Genomic DNA, 22,726 nt, shown 5'->3' with positions numbered 1-22,726 from the left:
ATTATATGAAAATATTATGTCATTTTATATAAAGGACTTCAGCACCCAAGGATTCTGTTAGCCATGGGGTGGGGCCTGGTGGGAGTTCTGAAAGCACTTGTCCTCCATCCCCGCCCCCCACCAAAGGACAACTGTATTTAAGACACATCTGGAGTGATGGCACCCCACTCCAGTACTCTTGCCTGGAAAATCCCATGGACAGAGGAGCCTGGGAGGCTGCAGTCTCCATGGGGTCGCGAAGTCGGACACGACTGAGTGACTTCCCTTTCACTTTTCACTTTCATGCACTGGAGAAGGAAATGGCAACCCACTCCAGTGTTCTTGCCTGCAGAATCCCAGGGACGGAAGCCTGCTGGGCTGCCGTCTATGGGTTCTCACAGAGTCACGACTGAAGTGACTTAGCAGCAGCAGCAGGAGGAAGTGGAGGTAGGCAACAGGGCTAGCTAGGTCTCCAGTCAGGCCTGGAGAACAAACAAACATTGTTGGTACAAAGGGGCAGGCAAAGCCAGATTTGATTCCGGGCCAGTAACAGCTGAAAACAATTGATGACTGCATGGAGAAGGCCAATGACCCACTGTCCCAGCAGCGTGGCAAAAAGACACTACTGGACCTTATAACATTACGAACAGTGCCCTGAGAACAAGAAAAGGCAGTTGTTGGGAAGTGAGGATCTTTCACATGACCTGAATTGCAGAGGGAGTGGGAGTAGGGATGTAAGTAGACTTTGGTGTTTTCTCTCTCTGGCCATCTGCTAAAGATTTTCTGAGGCTGATAAAGCACAACACTTGAATTCACTGCTATTCATTTCCTTTTTTTCAAAACACTTGCTCAATCAGATAAAAGGAAAAAGAAATCCTTTTCTGATGGGCAGCTGTAATTTCTTTCTATTATACACAAAGACTAAAAGCCCCAGGAGAATACAGATAATCTTGAAGTTTAGATGTGCTGAGCAGAAAAATCTATCTAACCAGAAAACCTTCCATCCATCAGCACTTTAAAAAGTATCACAGGACCAATGCTTGAAATCCCAAAAAGCAGCTGATTAAAAATTCATTTAGGGACATACCAACAGAAAAGTATGTTTCTGTCTCTCACTACATCCCAAGGTAACAAACTAAAATTAATAACTTAAAATTAATCTAAAACGTCAGGAATACAGCCTAGAAAGACTCTCAATTTTAAGAGATTAGGGAGCAAACAATCTCCCCAGTCCCACAAGAGGCTTCGTGAAAGTGACAGGCCCTAAAAAGACCAAGCATAGTGATACATCTAATTTGGTGATTTTTCCCCTCTGCTTCTTTCCTTCCCACTCTACTGTGAACCATTTGTGGCAGATTAGATGATTATTCAGCATATATTCACTCCCTCCCCCAACATGCCCATGAAAGGATGTTGAGCTTGGTTCTGTGAGTTGCTTTGACCTCAAGGTGAGTGCAGTCTACTGCCCACTCCATGCCTTTGGGCTCAACCGGACAACTTCCTTTGGTCACGGAATCTTGGCAGATGCGGCACAAACAGTTAAAACTGTGCTTGTGCAGGGGGCCCTGTCTTCCTGTACTTCTGCTGTCCCCTCAAGAACTTATCTGGGTAGCCACTGCCCCTTCAGCCTGGGGCCCAGAACAAGAAGGGCAAAGCAGAACTGCCGTAGCTGTCACCTTTAAGAAGAGTGAGAGCTACCGCTCTAAGGCACTGAGTTTGGGGGAGGTCTACTATGTAGAGTTATCATGGTTGTCTTTAAATAATAATGGTTGTGTGGGCTCAGAAGGTGCAATAAAAAATGAACAAAGACAAAAACGTAAAATCCTTTATCTGAAACCCTTAGGACCAAACAGGTTTAGAATTTATATATTTTTTGGATTTTGTAAAGTTCAAAGTGTAAGTCGCTCCGTCGTGTCCGACTCTTTGCGACCCCATGGACTATACAGTCCATGGAATTCTCCAGGCCAGAATAATGGAGTGGGTAGCCTTTCCCTTCTCCAGGGGATCTTCTCAACCCAGGGATCGAACTCAGGTCTCCCACACTGCAACAAGAGGCAAATGCATAAAGAGGTTCTGGTTAGAGTTTGCTGTCAAATGATTTAGGAGCTTTTGGATTTGCGAACTGTGGATATGGGACCATGGTCCTGTATTATTACTTATATAGTTAAAGAGATTCTTTTCCTCTCAAATTTCATTTCAGTAACTTTACTGGAAGATGTAATTACAATGAGTCATTGTGGAAAATTTGTTGTGGAAATGGCAGAACACAACTAATCTTTAACAAAGAAAAAGACTATTCACAGTTAATTTGTAAATCATTGACTATTCTCAGCAATGCATTCTCTTGTTCGCTTAGATCACCTTAAGGAACTGTACAAGGCATAGTCAAACATTAATACCCTTTAATCAACAAACACTTGTTGGGATTCTTCTACACAACCACACACTGTGGTAGGTACGAGGGGTGCTAGTGCATCCGATGATGCTTCTGGTCACTTAAGGCGCTTACTATCTAGAGGGGAAGACAGAGAAGAATGTTTTTACATTAATAACATGTTGAAATAAAATTATTTAGCTGTACTGAGTTATATAAAATATATTATTCAAATTAATTTCACCTACTGCTATCTTTAAAAAATTTGCTCATCAGAAAACTTAAAACTGACCTTTGTAGCTCTCACGTGATGTTTCTATTGGACAGTGCTGCTCTAAAGCTTCAGTTCTTTCTCCGACAAACAGGCTTAATACTGAAAATCCCTGACAACCTTTTCCTTCCTGAAGCTTCCCTCCCGTCCTCAGTTTAGTGACACTGCATAGAGGAGGTTCTCCTCCCACCACTCATTCCCCTCAGCTGGTTCCTTATCCTCTTCCACCCTCTCATTATAAGTGTTCCTAGGCTCTGCCTGGGCCTCCTTGTCCCCCTCCTTTTCTCAGGCTTCTCCTCCATTGTTCCAAAATCAACTGGTAAGGCTATTTAAGGGACGCATGTTTACAGCTCCAGGCCTGTCCACGGGATATTTCAACTACTGGCACTTGAAAAGTGATACTTCCAAACCGATTTCTCCTCATCCAGACTCTCCTTTGCTCCTAGCTTTCTTATTCCTTTGATTGTTTCCCCCGTTTTCTAAACAAAGCCTCCTAGTCAACTTCACATTTTACTCCTTGCTTCTCAATTGGCCAGTCATATCCTCTTCATACTTTTCCTCCTTTCTAAGCCTCTGTCACCACCAAAGGCCAAATTTTCATTATATCCCACCTGGTTCGTGCAAAAGTCACCTCAAATTTCTCACTCATTCTAGACCTTCTGTCACAAAACTTATTAAGAGCAAAGCTCAAAACACCTTCCAAATCTGCCTGGAATTGATCACACAAAGGAGAGGCACTATTAATTTTTCAGAATACATCCAAAAGAAACAAGTCTCCCCCTGAAATCTGAGGTAAAGCAGCAGCAAAGGGAACCTGGATCCCTTTGTGAGGGAGGGGAAGGGGACCACAAAAGCCTTGCTGACAGACAAACTTTCTATCTTTCCTGCTGGAATGATTCTCAGAGACCAACTCCAATCCTCCAGTTCTCCCCAAACGGAAATTCACGCAGCAGTCTAGGACCAGAGGCAGCCACTAACTTAAAATTCAGCACCAGACCATATCCACGCAGAGGAAAGTATGTCCAGAGTTGTGATAACTTATTTACCCAAGGAAGATGAGCGGACGAATGTAAAAACAGATGACAGATGCCGCTTCTATCATCTACTTTTCTCTGGAGAGAGGAGGGAGGAAATCCATGCACTCAATAAATAAGCTTCTTTTTTACTGTTAGAGGCTTGTTACTAAATGGAGGTGGGAGGGGGCTTACGTTGGCAGAACTCTGTAAATGAGTTAAAGGAGAATTGAAACTGGCTTTGGCAGGTGACTGAATCAGCCAAACGCAATCGGCTCCCAATCTCGTTCCTGTTTTTATCCTCCTTCATAAGAGTGATTTAAAGCGCACACCAGGTACCGGACGCTTCGGATCCAGAGTACCGCTCTTCGTAGTACACCCTCTGATATAATGCCCTCCTCAATTCAACTCCGAGGGTGAAAACCTTTCCATGGTGAAACATAACTCAAGTAACAAGATGCTGTTAACGAGATGTAATCTCCACCTGCCTCTAACTTGAGAGAATACTTATGACTTTACAACGTGCTCTGCCATATAGTGGTTTCCATGCCATTCTTATCTCCCACAGTAAACCTTGAACGCTTTATTCCTCTTGCCCAAAGCAGGCAAACAACCCTTGTAAAATCATTAAGTTGACTTTTCTACCAGAGAAGCAGATACTTATTTGAAAGGAATCTGCGGGATCAAAAAGCCAAGTATCTAAAATACAGGCAAAGCACTGGACAAAGCCTCGCGACAGTCCAGATTAAGGCAAAAGCATCAGACCCCGGTGTTTTCCGCCTCGAACTCAGAAGGAAATTAGCCGAGTGCCACTCGCTTCCCCTGGACAAGGACACACTCCGGGGACGAGGCGTGGAGTTTCACCAGTTGCTCAACAAGACCCAGCGAAAGGCGCTTCCTCTTTTCTCTCGCTTCAACTCCAGGCAAGACGGTCAATCCCCGCCCAAAGCACCTGCGCCCAGAGCCGTCTTCGGGAAACCAGCACTTCCATACCAAGGCTGAGGGGGACTCTCTTCAACCGGACTGCGCGCCGCGCCCTGCGCCCGAGAAACCGGCGCCCCTCCTGGTTCCCCACATGGGGTTCCTCGCTCCCCGCCAGACCGCGCCCCGCGCCTCATCCTCGAGGACACCGGCTCCGCGGCCCGGACGGCGACAAAGGGCCCGGCCCTGCCCGCAGCCGCCCGTACTGGAACCGGATGTGAGGCGTGTTCTGTCACCCCCAACTCCCCTTCGGGCACCTACCCTTTCCTCGTCGCCACCACCACCGGACCCTAGCAGCCGAGGTTCCTTCCCGAGCATCCGCTGTTTTGTTTCCGATGTGAAATCGCGGCCTTTGGTGCTGATGACCCAGGCCCCACCCAAAAGGCTTCACCGGTGTCGTCACTTCCGGCCCGGGCGTCGTTGGTGACCCGCCCGCCGAGGGGCGTGGCCTTGGAGGGGCCCCAGCGGCGGAGGGGCGGGCCCCAGGGGGGGAGGCGGAGCTTCCGGTGGTGGCGATTGAGGCGGGGGACCTGGTGCTCTAGTCCAGCTTCTGACCCCGGCCCTGGCTCACCAACCTCCATACCCGTGGCCGCCAGCGCGAGGAGGAGGTTATCAGATTAGACGCTGCCCCTGAGCTGAGGATCTAGATGGCTACGTAAACTAGACCTAGTGTGTGCTTCTCCCGGACTACAAGTGATAGTACGTTAAATCTAACGTTTCTTTCATTTCTCTACGGGATCTATTTGCACAGCGTTTCTCAATGGAAATCAGAGGCACCACAATCAAAACGAAAAGTTAACTTCAATTGTAAATCCCTGTGCCCTCCAGTTCAGTTCAGTTCAGTCGCTCAGTCGTGTCCGACTCTTTGCGACCCCATGAATCGCAGCACGCCAGGCCTCCCTGTCCATCACCAACTCCCAGAGTTCACTCAAACTCACGTTCATCCAGCCGGTGATGCCATCCAGCCATCTCATCCTCTGTCGTCCCTTCTCCTCCTGCCCCTAGTCTCTCCCAGCATCAGAATCTGGTCCAATGAGTCATCTCTTCGCATGAGGTGGCCAAAGTATTGGGGTTTCAGCTTCACCATCAGTCCTTCCAATGAACACCCAGGACTAATCTCCTTTAGAATGGACTGGTTGGACCTCCTTGCAGTCCAAGGGACTCTCAAGTCTTCCCCAACACCACAGTTCAAAAGCATCAATTCTTCGGCGCTCAGCTTTCTTCACAGTCCAACTCTCACATCCATACATGACCACTGGAAAAACCATAGCCTTGATTAGAGGACCTTTGTTGGCAAAGTAATATCTCTGCTTTTGAATATGCTATCTAGGTTGGTCATAACTTTCCTTCCAAGGAGTAACCATCTTTTAATTTCATGGCTACAGTCACCATCTGCAGTGATTTTGGAGCCCAAAATAGTCTGACACTGTTTCCACTGTTTCACCATCTATTTCCCATGAAGTGATGGGACCAGATGCCATGATCTTCATTTTCTGAACATTGAGCTTTAAGCCAACTTTTTCACTCTTCACTTTCACTTTCATCAAGAGGCTTTTTAGTTCCTCTTCACTTTCTGCCATAAGGGTGGTGTCATCTGCACATTTGAGGTTACTGATATTTCTCCCTGCAATCTCGATTCCAGCTTGTTTCTTCCAGCTCAGCGTTTCTCATGATGTACTCTGCATAGAAGTTAAATAAGCAGGGTGACAATATACAGCCTTGACATACTCCTTTTCCTATTTGGAACCAGTCTGTTGTTCCATGTCCAGTTCTAACTTGTTTCCTGACCTGCATACAGGTTTCTCAAGAGGCTGGTCAGGTGGTCTGGTATTCCCATCTCTTTCAGAATTTTCCACAGTTTCTTGTGATCCACAGAGTCAAAGGCTTTGGCATAGTCAATAAAGCAGAAATATATGTTGTTCTGGAACTCTATTGCTTTTTCCATGATCCAGCAGATGTTGGCAATTTGATCTCTGGTTCCTCTGCCTTTTCTAAAACCAGCTTGAACATCTGGAAGTTCACAGTTCATGTATTGCTGAAGCCTGGCTTGGAGAATTTTGAGCATTACTTTACATATTGAGTGCAGCACTTTCACAGCATCATCTTTCAGGATTTGAAATAGCTCTACTGGAATTCTGTCACCTCTACTAGCTTTGTTCATAGTGATGCTTTCTAAGGCCCGCTTGACTTCACATTCCAGGATGTCTGGATCTAGGTGAGTGATCACACCATCGTGATTATCTGGGTCATGAAGATCTTTTTTTGTACAGTTCTTCTGTGTATTATTGCCACCTCTTCTTAATATCTTCTGCTTCTGTTAGGTCCATACCATTTGTCCTTTATCGAGCCCATCTTTGCATGAAATGTTCCCTTGGTATCTCTAATTTTCTTGACGAGATCTCTAGTCTTTCCCTTTCTGTTGCTTTCCTCCATTTCTTTGCACTGATCGCTGAGGAAGGCTTTCTTTTCTCTTCTTGCTATTCTTTGGAACTCTGCATTCAGATGCTTATATCTTTCCTTTTCTCCTTTGCTTTTGACTTCTTTTCACAGCTATTTGTAAGGCCTCCCCAGACAGCCATTTTGCTTTTCTGCATTTCTTTTCCATGGGGATGGTCTTGATCCCTGTCTCCTGTACAATGTCACGAACCTCTGTCCATAGTTCATCAGGCACTCTATCTATCAGATCTAGGCCCTTAAATCTATTTCTCACTTCCACTGTATAATCATAAGGGATTTGATTTAGGTCATACCTGAATGGTCTAGTGGTTTTCCCTACTTTCTTCAATTTAAGTCTGAATTTGGCAATAAGGAGCTCATGATCAGAGCCACAGTCAGCTCCCGGTCTTGTTTTTGCTGACTGTATAGAGCTTCTCCATCTTTGGCTGCAAAGAATATAATCAATCTGATTTCGGTGTTGACCATCTGGAGATATCCATGTGTATTCTCTTGCATTGTTGGAAGAGGGTGTTTGCCATGACCAGTGCATTCTCTTGGCAAACTCTATTAGCCTTTGCCCTACTTCATTCTGTATTCCAAGGCCAAATTTGCCTGTTACTCCAGGTGTTTCTTGACTTCCTACTTTTGCATTCCAATCCCCTATAATGAAAACGACATCCTTTTTGGGTGTTAGTTCTAAAAAGTCTTGTAGGTCTTCAGAGAACTGTTCAACTTCAGCTTCTTCAGCATTATGGGTTGGGGCATAGGCTTGGATTACCGTGACATTGAATGGTTTGCCTTGGAAATGAAGAGATCATTCTGTCGTTTTTGAGATTGCATCCAAGTACTGCATTTCAGACTCTTTTGTTGACCATGATGGCTACTCCATTTCTTCTAAGGGATTCCTGCCCACAGTAGTAGATATAATGGTCATCTGAGTTAAATTCACCCATTCCAGTCCATTTTAGTTTGCTGATTCCTAGAATGTCGACGTTCACTCTTGCCATCTCGTTTGACCACTTTCAAGTTGTCTTGATTCATGGACCTAACATTCCAGGTTCCTATGCAATCTTTACAGCATCGGACCTTGCTTCTATTACCAGTCACATCCACAACTGGGTATTGTTTTTGCTTTGGCTCCATCCCTTCATTCTTTCTGGAGTTATTTCTCCACTGATCTCCAGTAGCGTATTGGGCACCTACCGACCTGGAGAGTTCCCCTTTCAGTATCCTACCATTTTGCCTTTTCATACTGTTCATGGGATTCTCAAGGCAAGAATACTGCAGTGGTTTGCCATTCCCTTCTCCAGTGGACCACCTTCTGTCAGACCTCTCCACCATGACCCACCCGTCCTGGGTGGCCCTACATGGCATGGCTTAGTTTCACTGAGTTAGACAAGGCTGTGGTCCATATGATTAGATTGGCTAGTTTTCTGTGATTATGGTTTCAGTGTCTGCCCTCTGATGCCCTCTTGCAACACCTACCGTCTCACTTGGGTTTCTCTTACCTTGGACGTGGGGTATCTCTTCACGGCTGCTCCAGCAAAGCGCAGCCGCTGTTCCTTACCTTGGACGAGGGGTATCTCCTCATGCCGCCCCTCCTGACCTTGAACGTGGAGTAGGTCCTCTCGGCCCTCCTGGGCCCGCACAGCCGCCCCTGACCTTGGGCGAGGGGGAGCTCCTCTGTGCCCTCCACCCCCTCCCTAAGGAATCAAGACTTTTGGTGGGTTTGGAGAACCTAAGAAACTGCATTTTAAAAAACATCGTCTGGGATTTTGGGTTCCAAGTTTAAGAACCTATATTCCTTGATAGTAAGCTTTCAAAGCATGGCTGTCTTATTTTTTAATATCCAAATGTTACAGAGTAACTGGTGCACAGTGATCTGCCCTATGGTCCTTTGATTTTTTTGCCATCTGCCAACTTTCCATTAAGACGGCTGTAAAAACAGTACCAATAACTCACTCCTTAAGTAGCAGACCACACACATACACTTATCTGAAAGCCTGTGTGTGTTAGTCCCTCAGTTGTGTCCTACTCTTTGCGACCCTATGGACTGTAAGCCATGGGACTCCTCCGTCCATAGGATTGTCCAGGCAAGAATACTGGAGTGGGTTGCCTGTGCCCTTCTGCAGGGAGTCTTCCCAACCGAGCGATGGAACCCGCCTGTCCTACCTCTCCTGCACTGGCAAGTAGGTTCTTTACCACTGGGGACACCTGGGAAGCCCCTTAACAATGAATTAGTTCAGTTCAGTGCTCAGTCCTGTCTGACTCTTTGCGACCCCATGAACTGCAGCACACCAGGCCTCCCTGTCCATCACGAACTTCTGGAGTTTACCCAAACTCATGTCCATTGAGTCGGTGATGCCATCAAACCATCTCATCCTCTGTCATCCCCTTACTATCATGTAAAAGGAAAGGTGAACAATGGAGAAATGTTCAAATGCACAGGCAGTTAATCAGAAAACTAAAAATGAAGTCAGTAACAGCACCTGGCCAAATGAGACTTTTTATTTCTCTTAAATTTTCCCAAGAAAACCCTTCGTATTCCTAGAGCATCAATCTCCAACTCCTTTCTCCTCCCCATCCCAATACATGAATGGATTTAAATAAGTTTTACACACAACTTTATATTTAAGAACAAAGTAGCATTTGTTTTTCCATTAACAGGGAATGTTGGTGAAATAAAAAGGTTGACATCCCCCAAATAAAATTTTTAAAGTTCTCATCTCCCATTTTCCTCCTCAAACTTCACAAGGGTAGGAATTTTTGCCTGTTTGTCCACATATAAGTGCTGAGAACAATCCCTAGCACATAACAGTTCTACACATTTGTTAAACAAGCATAGGCTAAAACCCATCCATCTGTGAACTAGTTCAATCTCTTTGAATGCAACCTGGGATGTAAGTAGAAAGTCTTAAAATGCTGGCAAACTATCTTAGGAACAAACAAAAACTTTGTGTAAAGATATTCATGGAGTATTATTAATAGCAAAAATTGGAATGTTAAATGTCTTACAATAAAGTATGGTTCAGCCACCACAGAATGCGATTAAAATTGTTTATAAACATTATGTGTAACAGAAAATGTCTTACCCTGTTCAATTAATAAACAGATCTTTAATAGACATTTATGCATATGGCAAAACACATTCCTGCAAAAAGGAAATAGAAGTGATTTAAAAAGCAACCACTGGCAGAATAACTGGACTACAGATAAATTTCCCTCCAATATTCTGTATTTCACCTTTTAAGGTGTACAGAAACCCAGAAAGCACTGAAGAACCCACAGACTAGAGGAACAAGGCTAAAGTGACATCCCAGGGAAAGGTTGAAGGCAAAAGAAGAGGGTGGCAGAGGATGAGTAAGTTAGATAGCATCAGTGACTCAATGGACATTAATCTGAGCAAACTCCAGGAGATAGTGAAGGGCAGTGAAGCCTGGTGCTGCAGTCTATGGGGTCACAAAGAGTTGGGACACGATTTAGCAACTGAGCAAGAGACCCAATAGAGAGCAAATGCCCAGAGTGTCAAGATGTAAACTATGGTGTAGCCTCTTACAAGGGGAGAGTCTCATTTGGGATTATCACCAGTCACCAGCAAAGATAAAAACATTGAGACCTAAGCACGTTGGGATTCCCTGGTGGCTCAGATGGTAAAGCATCTGCCTGCAATTAAGGAGACGCGGGTTCGATCCCTGGGTTGGAAAGATCCCCTGGAAAAGGAAATGGCAACCCACTCCAGTACTCTTGCCTAGAAAATTTCATGGATGGAGCTTGGTGAGCTACAGTCCATGGGGTCACACAGAGTCAGACACGACTGAGCAACTTCACTTTTTCACTTTAAGAAATGTGAAGCACACATAAAACTGTAAGCTGCTGCTGCTGCTGCTAAGTCGCTTCAGTTGTGTCCGACTGTGTGCGACCCCATAGACAGCAGCCCACCAGGCTCCCCCATCCCTGGGATTCTCCAGGCAAGAACACTGGAGTGGGTTGCTATTTCCTTCTCCAATGCGTGAAAGTGAAAAAGTGAAAGTGAAGTCGCTCAGTCGTGTCCGACTCCTAGCGACCCCATGGACTTCAGCCTTCCAGGCTTCTCCGTCCATGGGATTTTCCAGGCAAGAGTACTGGAGTGGGGTGCCATTGCCTTCTCCAAACTGTAAGCTAGTTTATGGAATCTCAAGTGTAGTGAAAAGGAAAAGGGAGGGCCTAAGGTTAATTTCCTGTGTTTTTCAAAACTTATTCCAGACAGAAGGAAGAAAGAAGATAATGAAATTACGCGAGCAAGGCTCAAGAAATTGCCAACTGTAGTTAGAAACCAGAGACAAGTGGAGTGGGGGAGGTCTTCTGAATAGAAAGCAAAGGTTCAAGATGCATATCATAAAATGGAGAGCTGAAAATGGAGACTATGCCTAAATGAAAGTGAAGATTTTTTTAACGTGAGATTATTGGCTAAGTAAGGAAGGGAATCAAATAACTTTCACTCATTCATACCTACCTAAGATAGCACTGGAAGTTTTTTGTGTTTGTTTTTTCCTGTGCCACACAGCATGTGGGATTTTAGTTCTACAACCAAGGACTGAACCTGTTCCCCTTGCAGTGGAAGCAACAGTGTTAGCCACTAGACTGCCAGGGAAGTTCCAGCACTAGAAATTTAAGAACAATGAAAACTGCAGTGTTTGTGGTTAAGCAGTGAAGTTCAGTAAAAGAATAATAATAGTATGTCCAGACTACCTGCAGTTGTGCTTTTATATTTTCCCCAGAAACATCTGAACTTGGGAGAATGAAGAAACAAATTACAAAAAAAGAAAAAGAAAAAAGGCAGCAAAAATCAGTAATAAGCAGTGAAAGATGAAGCAGATGGGAAATTCAGGATGCCAAACCTGTTAGAACTACTGGGGAAGAGAGGCTGTTCAAAGCTAGAAAAGCTAGAGCAGTCACTAGTCCATAAAGTCAGGACCAAGGCCACTTCTTTACACTATTGATTCCAAGGCAAAGCAATCCAATTTATTAACACTTCCCACATAGTTTGTCTTTATTTATACATTACTGTCTTGTTTGCTATGGGAGTAAAGTAGGATCTGGCTCCTTAAATTGAAACAGCTCAAAATGAAGGGTTGGCTTTATCTTACTCATCTTGTTATTTTTTAGTCTTAAATTCTGTATGACTGTCAATATTTTATTAAATCTAATTTCCTTAACAAAGAATCTGGACCCCCTTTATGAAGAAGACAACTTTGCCTCAAGAATATACTCAAAATCAAACTTTCACGTCTAGCTTTTCCACCCATGGTAACAATCAACGTTTTTAACTGACAAGAAAAATGAACCTTCATGGTTTCTAGATTCTAAATGTTTACTAGTTTTTCCTTTTGTGACAAGAAAGAAAACAGGAAAAATTGTTTAGAACTATTTTTAAATTCACAATACTTTTGCTTCAAAGATTTGCTAAAAATGGTTTCTATAAGAGAACTTTTATTAACAAACACTTTCCTCTGCCTTTAGGGGGCTATTAGCAAGACCATACCTATCCAAAATAAATTTCTGCAATCAGAATACTATTCTTTAATCTGCAATGTCCATTCAATCTTGGTAGCCATTAGCTAAATATGGCTGCTGAGGACCTTTAAATATGAATATTGCAAATAAAAAACTGGATTTTAAAATTCAACTTAGTTACACCTGACTTCTGAATACTTGAAATATGGCTAGTGTAACTGAAAATTAATTTTAATGAATTAAATTCGACAGTGCAGACCTATACTATGAATTATAATCCAATATCCAGGCCCTCTGGATATCCACATAAAGCACATCGTACCACTGTTCCAGTGGGTAGCTAAGACTATGGGATCTGGGGAATTTCCTGACCACCTAGTGGTTAGGATTCTACACTTTCACTGCTGAGGGTCCAGATTCAGTCCCTGGTCAGGAACCTAAAATCCCATGTGCCATGCAGCACAGCCAAAAAGAAAAAAACTCTTGATTTGTAAGGTCTACATATTACCACCTCTGCTGAGAAACTTCCTATCCCTTGCCTCCCGACCTTGAAACCAGCGCATCAAGTTTGATGGTTCATATGGTGTACATTGTGTATCTATTAGTGATCTTCTCATTTTTTTCTCCACCACTAGACTGTCAGCTTAGAGGGACTTTGCCTTATTTATGTCTATCAGTCCATCTAGCTTAAAACATGAATGGCACATATTAAGTGTGCTTCAATGGCAAATATGTCATATACAAAAAGACAGAAGGGTAACCTAATAATCTAGCTACTACTCTGTGCAAGAGAATCTAGAAGTCGTTTATTCAACTAATACATGATGCGGCAGAGTAGGTACACTTGTGGAGTGTCATTTAAACATGGCTTGAAAAGAATTTTTATTCATTTTTATATACAGAAATTATTTTCTTCCTGGATATTTTAGATTGCCATTCCTAATTTAGTCTTCGTGAGTCAAGTAATAAAAATGAAAGGAAAAGGACCTTTAAAGATGAAAATTACATTCAAATGCAGATAAAGATTTCAATAATTTAATACAATCACAATTCAAAAAATCTAAGTTTATCAAAATACTATATACCAAGTTCACCTTGGTTTCTAGTATGAATATAATAGTTCCTGGGTTTAAAAATGTGTGAAAAAAAAAAACAACCTGTGTACATTTCCTAGTTTTCTTCCTAAAACTTAGACTATTTCTTAGTCTATTTGGAATTCCTTCTAATACCTTTTTATAGCTAGTGGCATTCACAAATCAATTTCACCATCTTTTGCTAAGCAAAACAGTTTCTCAATTTCCTATTAATAGAAGGCTGAAATAGGACTTGGAAAAATGTACAACCATTTTGACATAAAACCTTTCAGCAGTTTTTGGCTAGAAAGTGAAAACATTCATAGAACTTATATGAAAGAGCTGGGTAAATAAGCTTCATATATACATTGTATACCTGCTTGCATTTATCTAAATTTATCTAAATTTAATCTAAATTTTATTCATATCAGAGAAGAAAATGATAATAGTGTTTAGTCCAATTTGACTCGATTATTTTCTCAATTTGTCCAACATATCTACGATTCATGCCTGATTAGTACCTGAAACTGCACTCTCCACAAAATAATCATCAGCCTCTACTATCACAGATCAGGAAGTGCTCTGATAAGATTCAGAAATGAGTAACAACATAATGTTCTCTAAGATGTTCTGGGGCTCGCTGGGAATAAAATCTAGAATACTGGAGCTATTCTTGGGCATCCTTTTGGAAGATTACTTTTATGTTCTTAACATAAATGATAACTATCATTTACCATTTGCCTCAAAAAATGTTTTTAAGACATACTTAAAAAGAAAAAAAGAAAAAAAATTAAGCTGCATTTATGCAGTCTGTTTGTTAGCACAAAATACCAGTACTGACCCTGAACTGACAATCAAGTAGTCCTTATTATCACTTAGCACTGGCAACATGTGGGAGCTGGTCAGAAAGGCAAAGTCTCAGGGCCACCATAGCCCCTACTAAGTCTGCATTTTAACAAGATCCCCCGGGTGATTCAGGTGCATGTTAAAGTTTGGGAAAAACCACTTTCTTCCTGTAGACAGATGTACACATTTAAAATTATTTTATTTACAGGGTCAAATGAAGAGAAAGCATATTTGTTTCCTAGCTGCCACATCAGAATGGCTATCAAGACTTTCATGTAATTTTATAACAACTTGAAGGGGCAATATATAGATTAAGGATTCCAATTTGAAATTAATCTATGGACAAATGGTAAAGACAACCCAGAAACTTCAAGCGATTTAGCAGAAATTTTCTAAAGTGTAATATTACTGACACTAGAATGTGCCAGCTTATTCTTATGCTTATACATGTCTGGTTCTTTACATACAAACCTGAAAAATTCTGAAGATCCTGAAGTTTAAGCTTGGTGGCAAAATCTGACTTGAACTGACATTAAACAATTAATGTAGCAGTCTTTAATTCAATGATCAGTCAGATCAGATCATTTGCTGCAGAAATGTTAATATATAAATCTGGGATCCTGACACCAATCTCACTGGAGGTATTATGCAGTATACGGTACGTGCCCCTAAGAGCTTCACGCCCTTTTAAGGTAAATAGGATTGAAAGAGCAGAAGAGACCAAAGCAAGGAAAATTAAATCTACCTGAATAAACTTCCATGCTAATGCTGGCTAAATAAGACCAACCTAATATGATGTCTCAGAAGCAGTAATATGTAAGAGAAGATAGAGAGGCATAATAAACTGCTCGAACAAGGAGTTACATTGGGGGATCAATCTGAGAAAAGACGGGCAAATTAGTTTGTAAATGGCAAGAAACATGTTTCTAAAACATTCCCTTCAGAAACTACAACTTAAAATATTATAACACTAAAAGGGGCTATATCTCCATAGATGTCTAGACTAATCCAAAATAAGGGAAATGGCCTCTTCTCACCTTCAGGTACTAATACTCAAAATTCCAGTCCATCAAAAATTCAGCCCATATTTTCAAGTTAAGTTTCTAGTATGCACCACATAACTACACCATGATGCCATTTATTTAACAAGACTCTGAAAGAATGAGTCCCCAAGATCAAATATATACATTTTTAATATTTGATATATTTACATAATGGAACCATGCACATCATGGTTCAATGTTAAGAACAGTGTTTTCAAATGTCCTCTTAAGATGTAAAAAAAAAATCTTGTAATTCAAGTTCAGTTATGCTTTTTATGTTTTTTTTTTTAACACACCCCCTCAATCTTTTTAAAAAATAAATACTCAGACATGGGAATAGCTGCACCTAATTTCTGTTAAGAACTGTTTAAAACTTGGTACATTTTGGGGTAATTTTGCTCCCTGGTGAAGTCCTGATCTATAATAAAGAAAGCCTCATGTATATCTCTAAGAACACGATCAGTACAGTTTTGAACACTGATGAGCAGAGAAGTAAACAAGGTGTGTGCCTGCATATACACACACACAAGATATAAACCCCTGACAGACACAAATGAGTGGTAACTGCTTTAAATGACTTGCTTTATCCTCAGAAATTAGATGTAAACTTTGTAAACTGCCATGCTAAACTGCTACAGTATTTTGTCAAATGTTTTCTAGCCTGTAAAATTGCCTAATTTTATCTTTTGATAACCTTAAGATTTTTTTTCATTTATGGTTTCTGAATGAAGCTTTCTTTTTTAAAACAAAGGGGTACATCAAAATTAAACTAAGTATCAATGAAGTGCAAAAAAATGCATAAAATAAAGCTCTCCAGATTCTAAGGATCTGCCTCATTTCTGAACAATGAAATCAGGGGGGGAAACCACTATGATTCACACTCCCTTAAGGAGAGGCTGACACAGCCAGCCATCAACAGAGAAACCCATTTCATTCAATAGACTGTTGTTTGCCACAAGAGAATACCATGCTCTGGGAGAGTAATAACCTAATTATCCCAGACATCTGGATTGGCACAATACCATGTTTCCTTTACAATTCTAGAGTTAGGAAATGTTAAAGGGAAATTTCCAAAGCAAACTAGGAAAAAATAAGACTTTTATACATACACTCACACAAACACATTCATACAGAGATACAGCAGGAATGGATTGTCTGCTAATTTTCACACTCTAAATCTCATCCCATCATGAGGGCCTGCCATTTTTGATCAAGGAGGTAAGGGTAATAGGTATGACTGGTTATTTTTTCAATTTAAAATCATTCATGTTGGTGCCTGTACAGTACAGTTCAATATTAAGTGCAATTCTGCATAAGAATTGGGGAGTCATTTTAATATTTACAAGGAACAAATTCAGCAGAACAAGATTATATCAGATAGGCTGTGTACAGTAGCTGCGGCTTATAAAACATACCAGTAATTTGTACCTGGTGAGTATAAAGAGAGCCATGGTAGGGTTCAGATGTCTTTACAACCAAGGGAATACACACGGCATCAACAAATTAGAGGACAAAAAATTCACATTTTCTACATTAAAAAAATTACAGATCTCACAAATGTCTTTGAAGACAAAAAAAAAAAATTAATGTCCTTTGAAGGATGGGAAAGAAGAAATCTGAAATGGAACTCTTAATGTAAAAGAGTTTACTTCACAAGACCAATTTTCTTGGCTTCTGTTTCATATATCAATAACCTCCACATCTTGACTATAAAAACTTCTGCTTCTTCATCAAGTACCTAGAAAAGGAAAAACAAAAAAGCCAGTTAACATGTGTAAGAAAAGCAATCACCAGCATCTCCCAACAAGGCAAATGGAATAAAAATCGCTTTTCTCTACCAACTAGCATTTATTTTATTTATACATGTCTTGAATAACTATTTCCTAAGGAAACTACATGTTTGTTATAAAGAATATAGTCATTCAGACAAATGAGTTATATAATCACCTAATACTTAGTACATACTAAGTATCTCACTTACCCTCTCCCCAAGAACCTCACAATCTTAACATTTACCGAGTCCTTATTACATGTGACACTGAAATATTAAATGAGAATACATGTATAGCATTTTAATATAGTTATCTGGGATATAGTAAACAAAATGAACACTGTCATTCCCAAGGGACACAAGACTACTGAATAAATAAAAGGTCCTTTCCTCTTGGCAAATCAAATGACCTTTTCTTTACATCTGTGCCTCCGTTGCTGCCCTGCAGAGGGCTAGGGTGGGGAAGGAGGTGCTGCCAGGGGGTTCAGGATGGCAGGGACACATGCGTACCTGGGGTCAGTGTTAACGTATGGCAAACACCATCACGATATTGTAAAGTAGTTAACCTCCAATTAAAATAACTAAATTTAAAATTACTTGGGATTCAAAGCCCACTTCTCCCTCCTACCAGTTACATGCTCTTGGTTGGGATACTTAATTACAGTGAGCCTCAGTTCTCTTATCTGTAAAACAGAGGATATAGTAGCTATGTCATACTGGTTCTACTATGGGAATTAAAAGAGACGGTATGTACAAAGTACTTTGAAGAGTGCTTAGTACAGTAAGTACCTAACACAAACCAGAAATTTGATTTTTCTGAAAAATTTCCCTGCATTTCTCAGTGATGAAAAAAAAAAAAAGAACTTAAATCAGACGTCCATGAGCTAAACTTAACCTATAATTTAAAAATACCATGCTGCAGGAATTCCCTTGAGGTCCAGGGGTTAGAGGAATCCTTGTTCCCAATGCCAACGGTGTGGGTTCAACGCTGGGATCCCACAATCAAAAAAAAAAAAAAGAAACGAAACTTTGCTGCAATACTAACATGGAATTGTACCCCAGACATAATATAGTTATAGGCACAAAAATGCAGCCAAAGTTCATTAGCTTATGTAAAATGAGTGAAGGTACAGTCTGAGAAAGATTGCTAATAAGAACAAGATATTATTTGAGCTGAATATACAATCTCATTTATTCAAGAAATATTACAGGGTCCATGAGCTATCACCAGAACGAGCTGAAAACACTAGCCCAATTGGTTTCCTCCCACTGTGGTCAACACTGAAATAGAAAATAATCAAAAACAACGTGTTTAAATGGTAGTTTAATTATACTCCAAAAATCAAACTATTTCAACTGATCAAAAGAGTCATATTTTGATATGTCAAAAGATGACGTATGTCATCTTCAACAACAGTCATTACATCCTTGCCAAGGCAAACCAGACACTGATTTTTTTTCTTTTTGGCTGCACATCTTGTGGCATCTTAGTTCCCCAACCAGAGGCTGAACCTGGGCTCTTGAGAGTGAAACTGTGGAGTCCTAACTACTAGACTGCCACGGAATTCCCTGATTTTTTTTTTTTTTTAATTCCTTAACTCAGGAGTAACTACAAAGCCCTCTCTTTACCCAAAGGATAACTAGAAAGAAAGGCTGGAAGGTCAAGGACATTCTATCCTTAAGGATCTATTCACATCTCTCCTTTCATCTGAGGCTCAGCATTATAAAACCAAAAGCTTTTCACAATTTTCCCCCCAGGAATTTTAAACAGATACATTAGCTAGGCTACAGAAAATTAATGTTATCTGGCTTTAGACATCATAAAGTGCTTAAACACTTAATATCTTGACTTTAGAGCTCCTTTTGGTTAGGCAACCCCCTATGCCACTCCCTGACAACTTTAATTGTAGCTCAAAATAAAAGGTTCCCCGATCACCTACCATCTCGTACCATGCTTGACACTTCTTCCTCTCTGGCTCTTCTTCCCATTGCTACGTTCCCACTCAGCCCTTTAGACTCTATTTCACTTTATGCTAACCACCCTCAACTGAAAACCTGATGTGACCCCTGAAGACCCTGACAGTCTCGTGGCCTTCTGAGGAAGTTCCTCACTTTCAAAACTTTAAGTCTCCACAACAGAGGGAAAGTTGCTGGATCTTCACTGGTTCTCTCCTCGTAAACAGCATCTCCATTGATGTTCACAAGACATCACAACACCACCCCTTCACTCCAACAGCAGCTGTCTAGGAAATATCTAGTCTTTCATCCACATTAAATGAGCGTTATGGCAGCTGGTTCTTGTATTTCTCTCCAATCCCAGTCCCAACATGCAGCAATTTCAATTTCTGTGTGTTATAACCCAGCTTAAAGTTTGTTGATACTCTAAACAATGATATCTGCTCTGCCCCAGAAACTCCCATGGCCACACTCTGCACCTTGCCATTATCTGGACCAATTCACCACTTGTATTCTTTCAACTACTACCAACCCAACAGATACCTGTTCAAGTAACAAAACAGTTACACAATAATCAAGCTTCAGTGTAGACGGTAATTTCTGTGATGATTTCTCTCACTACCCGCAACACCTAACTGCTCTATCTCCTCTGCCTCCATTACTTTTTTACATACACCCATTATATTAAATATGTTGTAGTATCAATACTGGTACACCTGTTTCCCTCCTAGTTCTTTAAGGGTAATTATTCCATCTTTTTGTGCTTTTAAGCACATTGTTCTACCTAGTTAACACTTAGTAAATGTTCTCTAAATGTATGAAATAGATTCAGAATTTATATTTACACACACAAACACTAAAGACAGGTGAAGGAAGAGACTGATAAAGAAAATTTTAACTCTACTGATGTCTAATGATATCTTACTGTGAATACCTTTAACCTCTTAATGCATATTCAAATTTTAATTCAGTCCTATAGAGTCTAGAACCAATACAGGTAGAAATTCAACCAAATCCAGAGGAGCAAGTTTGATTATACTGATCTTAAATTAAAATATAAATAAACAGTAAATTTTCTCTTACCATGGCAACATCATCTAAAATGCTCTGAGGTGAACTATGAGCCATAACCTAATAGAAAAAAAAGAAAAATAATGCCAATTTGAAAATAAAACATTAACTATACGGTAAAAAGATTTTTTAATGTATCCTCAAACTAGTATGAAAATTTCTTGTGACTAAAGAATTTTTCTATAAATTTCTAAATTTCCAGAATCTCCTTCTTTTCAATGAAAGTTTGACACCAAAATCTAAGATCTTAATCACTACATATCTGTCTTCTAATTCAAACCCAGACTTACAAACGTTTATGCTACAATAATTACAAGCGGAAAAGATAATTTGCTATTCCTGATGTTAAAGGAGCAATAATGAGAGAAAAACAGCATTTCCTTAAAATGCAATTAGCTATTCCTTTGTAGAAATACAGTGCTTCTACTGTAACTATCTTATTAAAAGTTAAGACTGGGCCTTCAGAGGACCATGAAAGGATGAGATGTCTCCTGGTGGTCAAGAGCATGACTTTCACAGGATTGGCTCTGCTGCTTATTATATAACCATGGTCAAGACACAATCTCCTCAAGCCTCAATTTCTTCATGGACTGAATGGGGACACTGTTAGAAACTTACACTTCCTAAGGTTGTTGGGAGGTTTAAAGAAGATAAAGTTTTGGAAAATGCTTAAAAAAAGGACTTGCCAGGAAAGAAACCTTGCACACAGTAATCAGTCAGTTACCACCACTGTTATGCTGAAGGACACTATTTCGCTTCTTTCCAAAGAATGGATGACTGACAAAAAACTGACACAAGCAACTGGCTGTCTCCACTAAACCTCAACTGTACTTCAGCAACATTCTAACCATTAAGACAAGAAATTGGTGACAAGGCATTCTCGGGGTAAAGAGAGAGCAAGATTGGTAGTAGCCAGCAATTCTGTCTCCTTTGACCCTCTGAAATGAAAGCACTTGGTGTGGGGTCTCAGACTGTATAGAGGGGTACACGTAAGTAGCCATGAATCTTGTAATTAAAACTAAATTATCAATGACTTGGCCCAACAAAAAATCCAATTTAGAAAGTCCCTAAAATTTTAAAGTATGTAACAAATATTTGGAGGTGGAGAGAGTAAAAGACCAACCTTAGAACAAACAAAATCAACTAACGTAGCTTCTTCTTCACCTATGTATTCTATGATTTTTTTATTAATCCACGGTCTAATTCGTCGTTCCATCAATATCTGTAAAATAAAGCACGGACACTAAGTTGAAGAGCTTTTTATTACACTTACTTAAAAAGCCTATATAATCTCTTAATTTTTCCTAAAGCTAAAATATAGAGGAGTAAGATCATTCACAAGTTGAAGTAAAACAAGTATGTATAAAGATACGATTATTTGCTTCTAATTTATGAAAACTTCAAGTACCACTAAGACTTTTCACAATAATGTGTTATCATTGACTGAGTCTCAAGACTCTGAGCTTCCCTGGTGGCTCAGATGGTAAAGAATCTGCCTGCAATGCAGGAGACCTGAGTTCAATCCTTGGGTTGGGAAGATCCCCTGGAGGAGGGCATGGCAAAACACTCCAGTATTCTTGCTTGGAGAATCCCCATGGATAGAGGAGCCTGGTGGGCTACAGTCCACAGGGTCACAAAGGGTCGACCATGACTAAGTGACTAAGCACAGCACATGTCAAAGTTCTAGCCACATTATCACCCTCCTTAAACTGAGTTATGTGCTATATTCAGAACCAAAAACTTGTAATAAAATGATAAAACACAATTTGCTACTCACAGAATCCACAATAGACCAATCCAGGGGATAAGCAAACAGTTCAGGTTTGGCTGTAGGGATTTTTTCAATGAGACTTTTAATATGTTTGCGTTTTTCTTCAGTGTTTACAGTGCCTTTGGCAGCATTCTTATCATCTTCACCATAATCCAAGGGAACCAGTTTCCTTTTCCGGGGTACATCATCACTGTCTTCATCCTCGAATTTGTTAAAGACACTATCTACCGGGAGCTTCTTTCTTTTCACAGAATTAGGTTGACCAGGACTATTGGAAGCACCTATAGTAAAAATACCGTATTAGCATGGCAACTTAAGCTTCAAATGTCACATTATACAACCCACCATCCCTCAAATGCAGAGTAAATGTACTTCCACAAATCTCAGAGAATGATCCCAACTGTAAAAAATAACTCACTACTCACAAGTGCTAGAAAATTTAACTTTTCACTTCTTCTCAGAACTCGAGGCAGCTGCAGATATAGGAGCACTAGTAGAACTATGAAAACAATTGTGAGCTAGAAAGGCAGTTTTAAAGAATCTTTTTCTATCTACCTACCAAGCAGCGCATATTCATTTTTTCCTTAAGGCAAAGCGGAGGTAGTTGTAAGGGGGTGGGGAAACGAAGGCAAAAGGAAGGGGAAAGTG

General features: G+C 40.7%; 2 protein-coding genes across 4 annotated transcripts in view; both read right to left on the bottom strand.

Moving 5' to 3' along the window:
• PSEN1 (presenilin 1) overlaps positions 1-5,622 on the bottom strand; it is a 69,648-nt gene extending 64,026 nt beyond the window's left edge. Inside the window, exon 1 of one of the 3 annotated variants that reach the window (XM_069597012.1) lies at positions 4,880-5,622. Coding sequence is in view for 1 of the 3 variants with exons in the window: in XM_069597015.1 (XP_069453116.1) it covers positions 4,880-4,936 (57 nt within the window). In the remaining 2 variants the exon portion in view is untranslated. The remainder of the gene's footprint in view (positions 1-4,879) is intronic. The other 2 variants (XM_069597014.1, XM_069597015.1) reach the window with 2 other exon arrangements.
• A 9,024-nt stretch (positions 5,623-14,646) lies between these two features.
• RBM25 (RNA binding motif protein 25) overlaps positions 14,647-22,726 on the bottom strand; it is a 52,678-nt gene continuing 44,598 nt past the window's right edge. The window contains exons 16-19 of the mRNA XM_069596956.1: positions 22,085-22,359; positions 21,431-21,529; positions 20,320-20,367; positions 14,647-17,247 (exon numbers count right to left, since the gene is read on the bottom strand). Coding sequence (XP_069453057.1) covers positions 17,155-17,247; positions 20,320-20,367; positions 21,431-21,529; positions 22,085-22,359 — 515 coding nt within the window. The 3' untranslated portion in view covers positions 14,647-17,154. The remainder of the gene's footprint in view (positions 17,248-20,319; positions 20,368-21,430; positions 21,530-22,084; positions 22,360-22,726) is intronic.

This window comes from Ovis canadensis, chromosome 7 (assembly GCF_042477335.2).
Source record: "Ovis canadensis isolate MfBH-ARS-UI-01 breed Bighorn chromosome 7, ARS-UI_OviCan_v2, whole genome shotgun sequence".
In the NCBI taxonomy this organism is placed as follows: Eukaryota; Metazoa; Chordata; class Mammalia; order Artiodactyla; family Bovidae; genus Ovis; species Ovis canadensis.
Note: the sequence above shows the minus strand (reverse complement) of the source record. Positions and strands in the feature narration are given on the sequence as shown.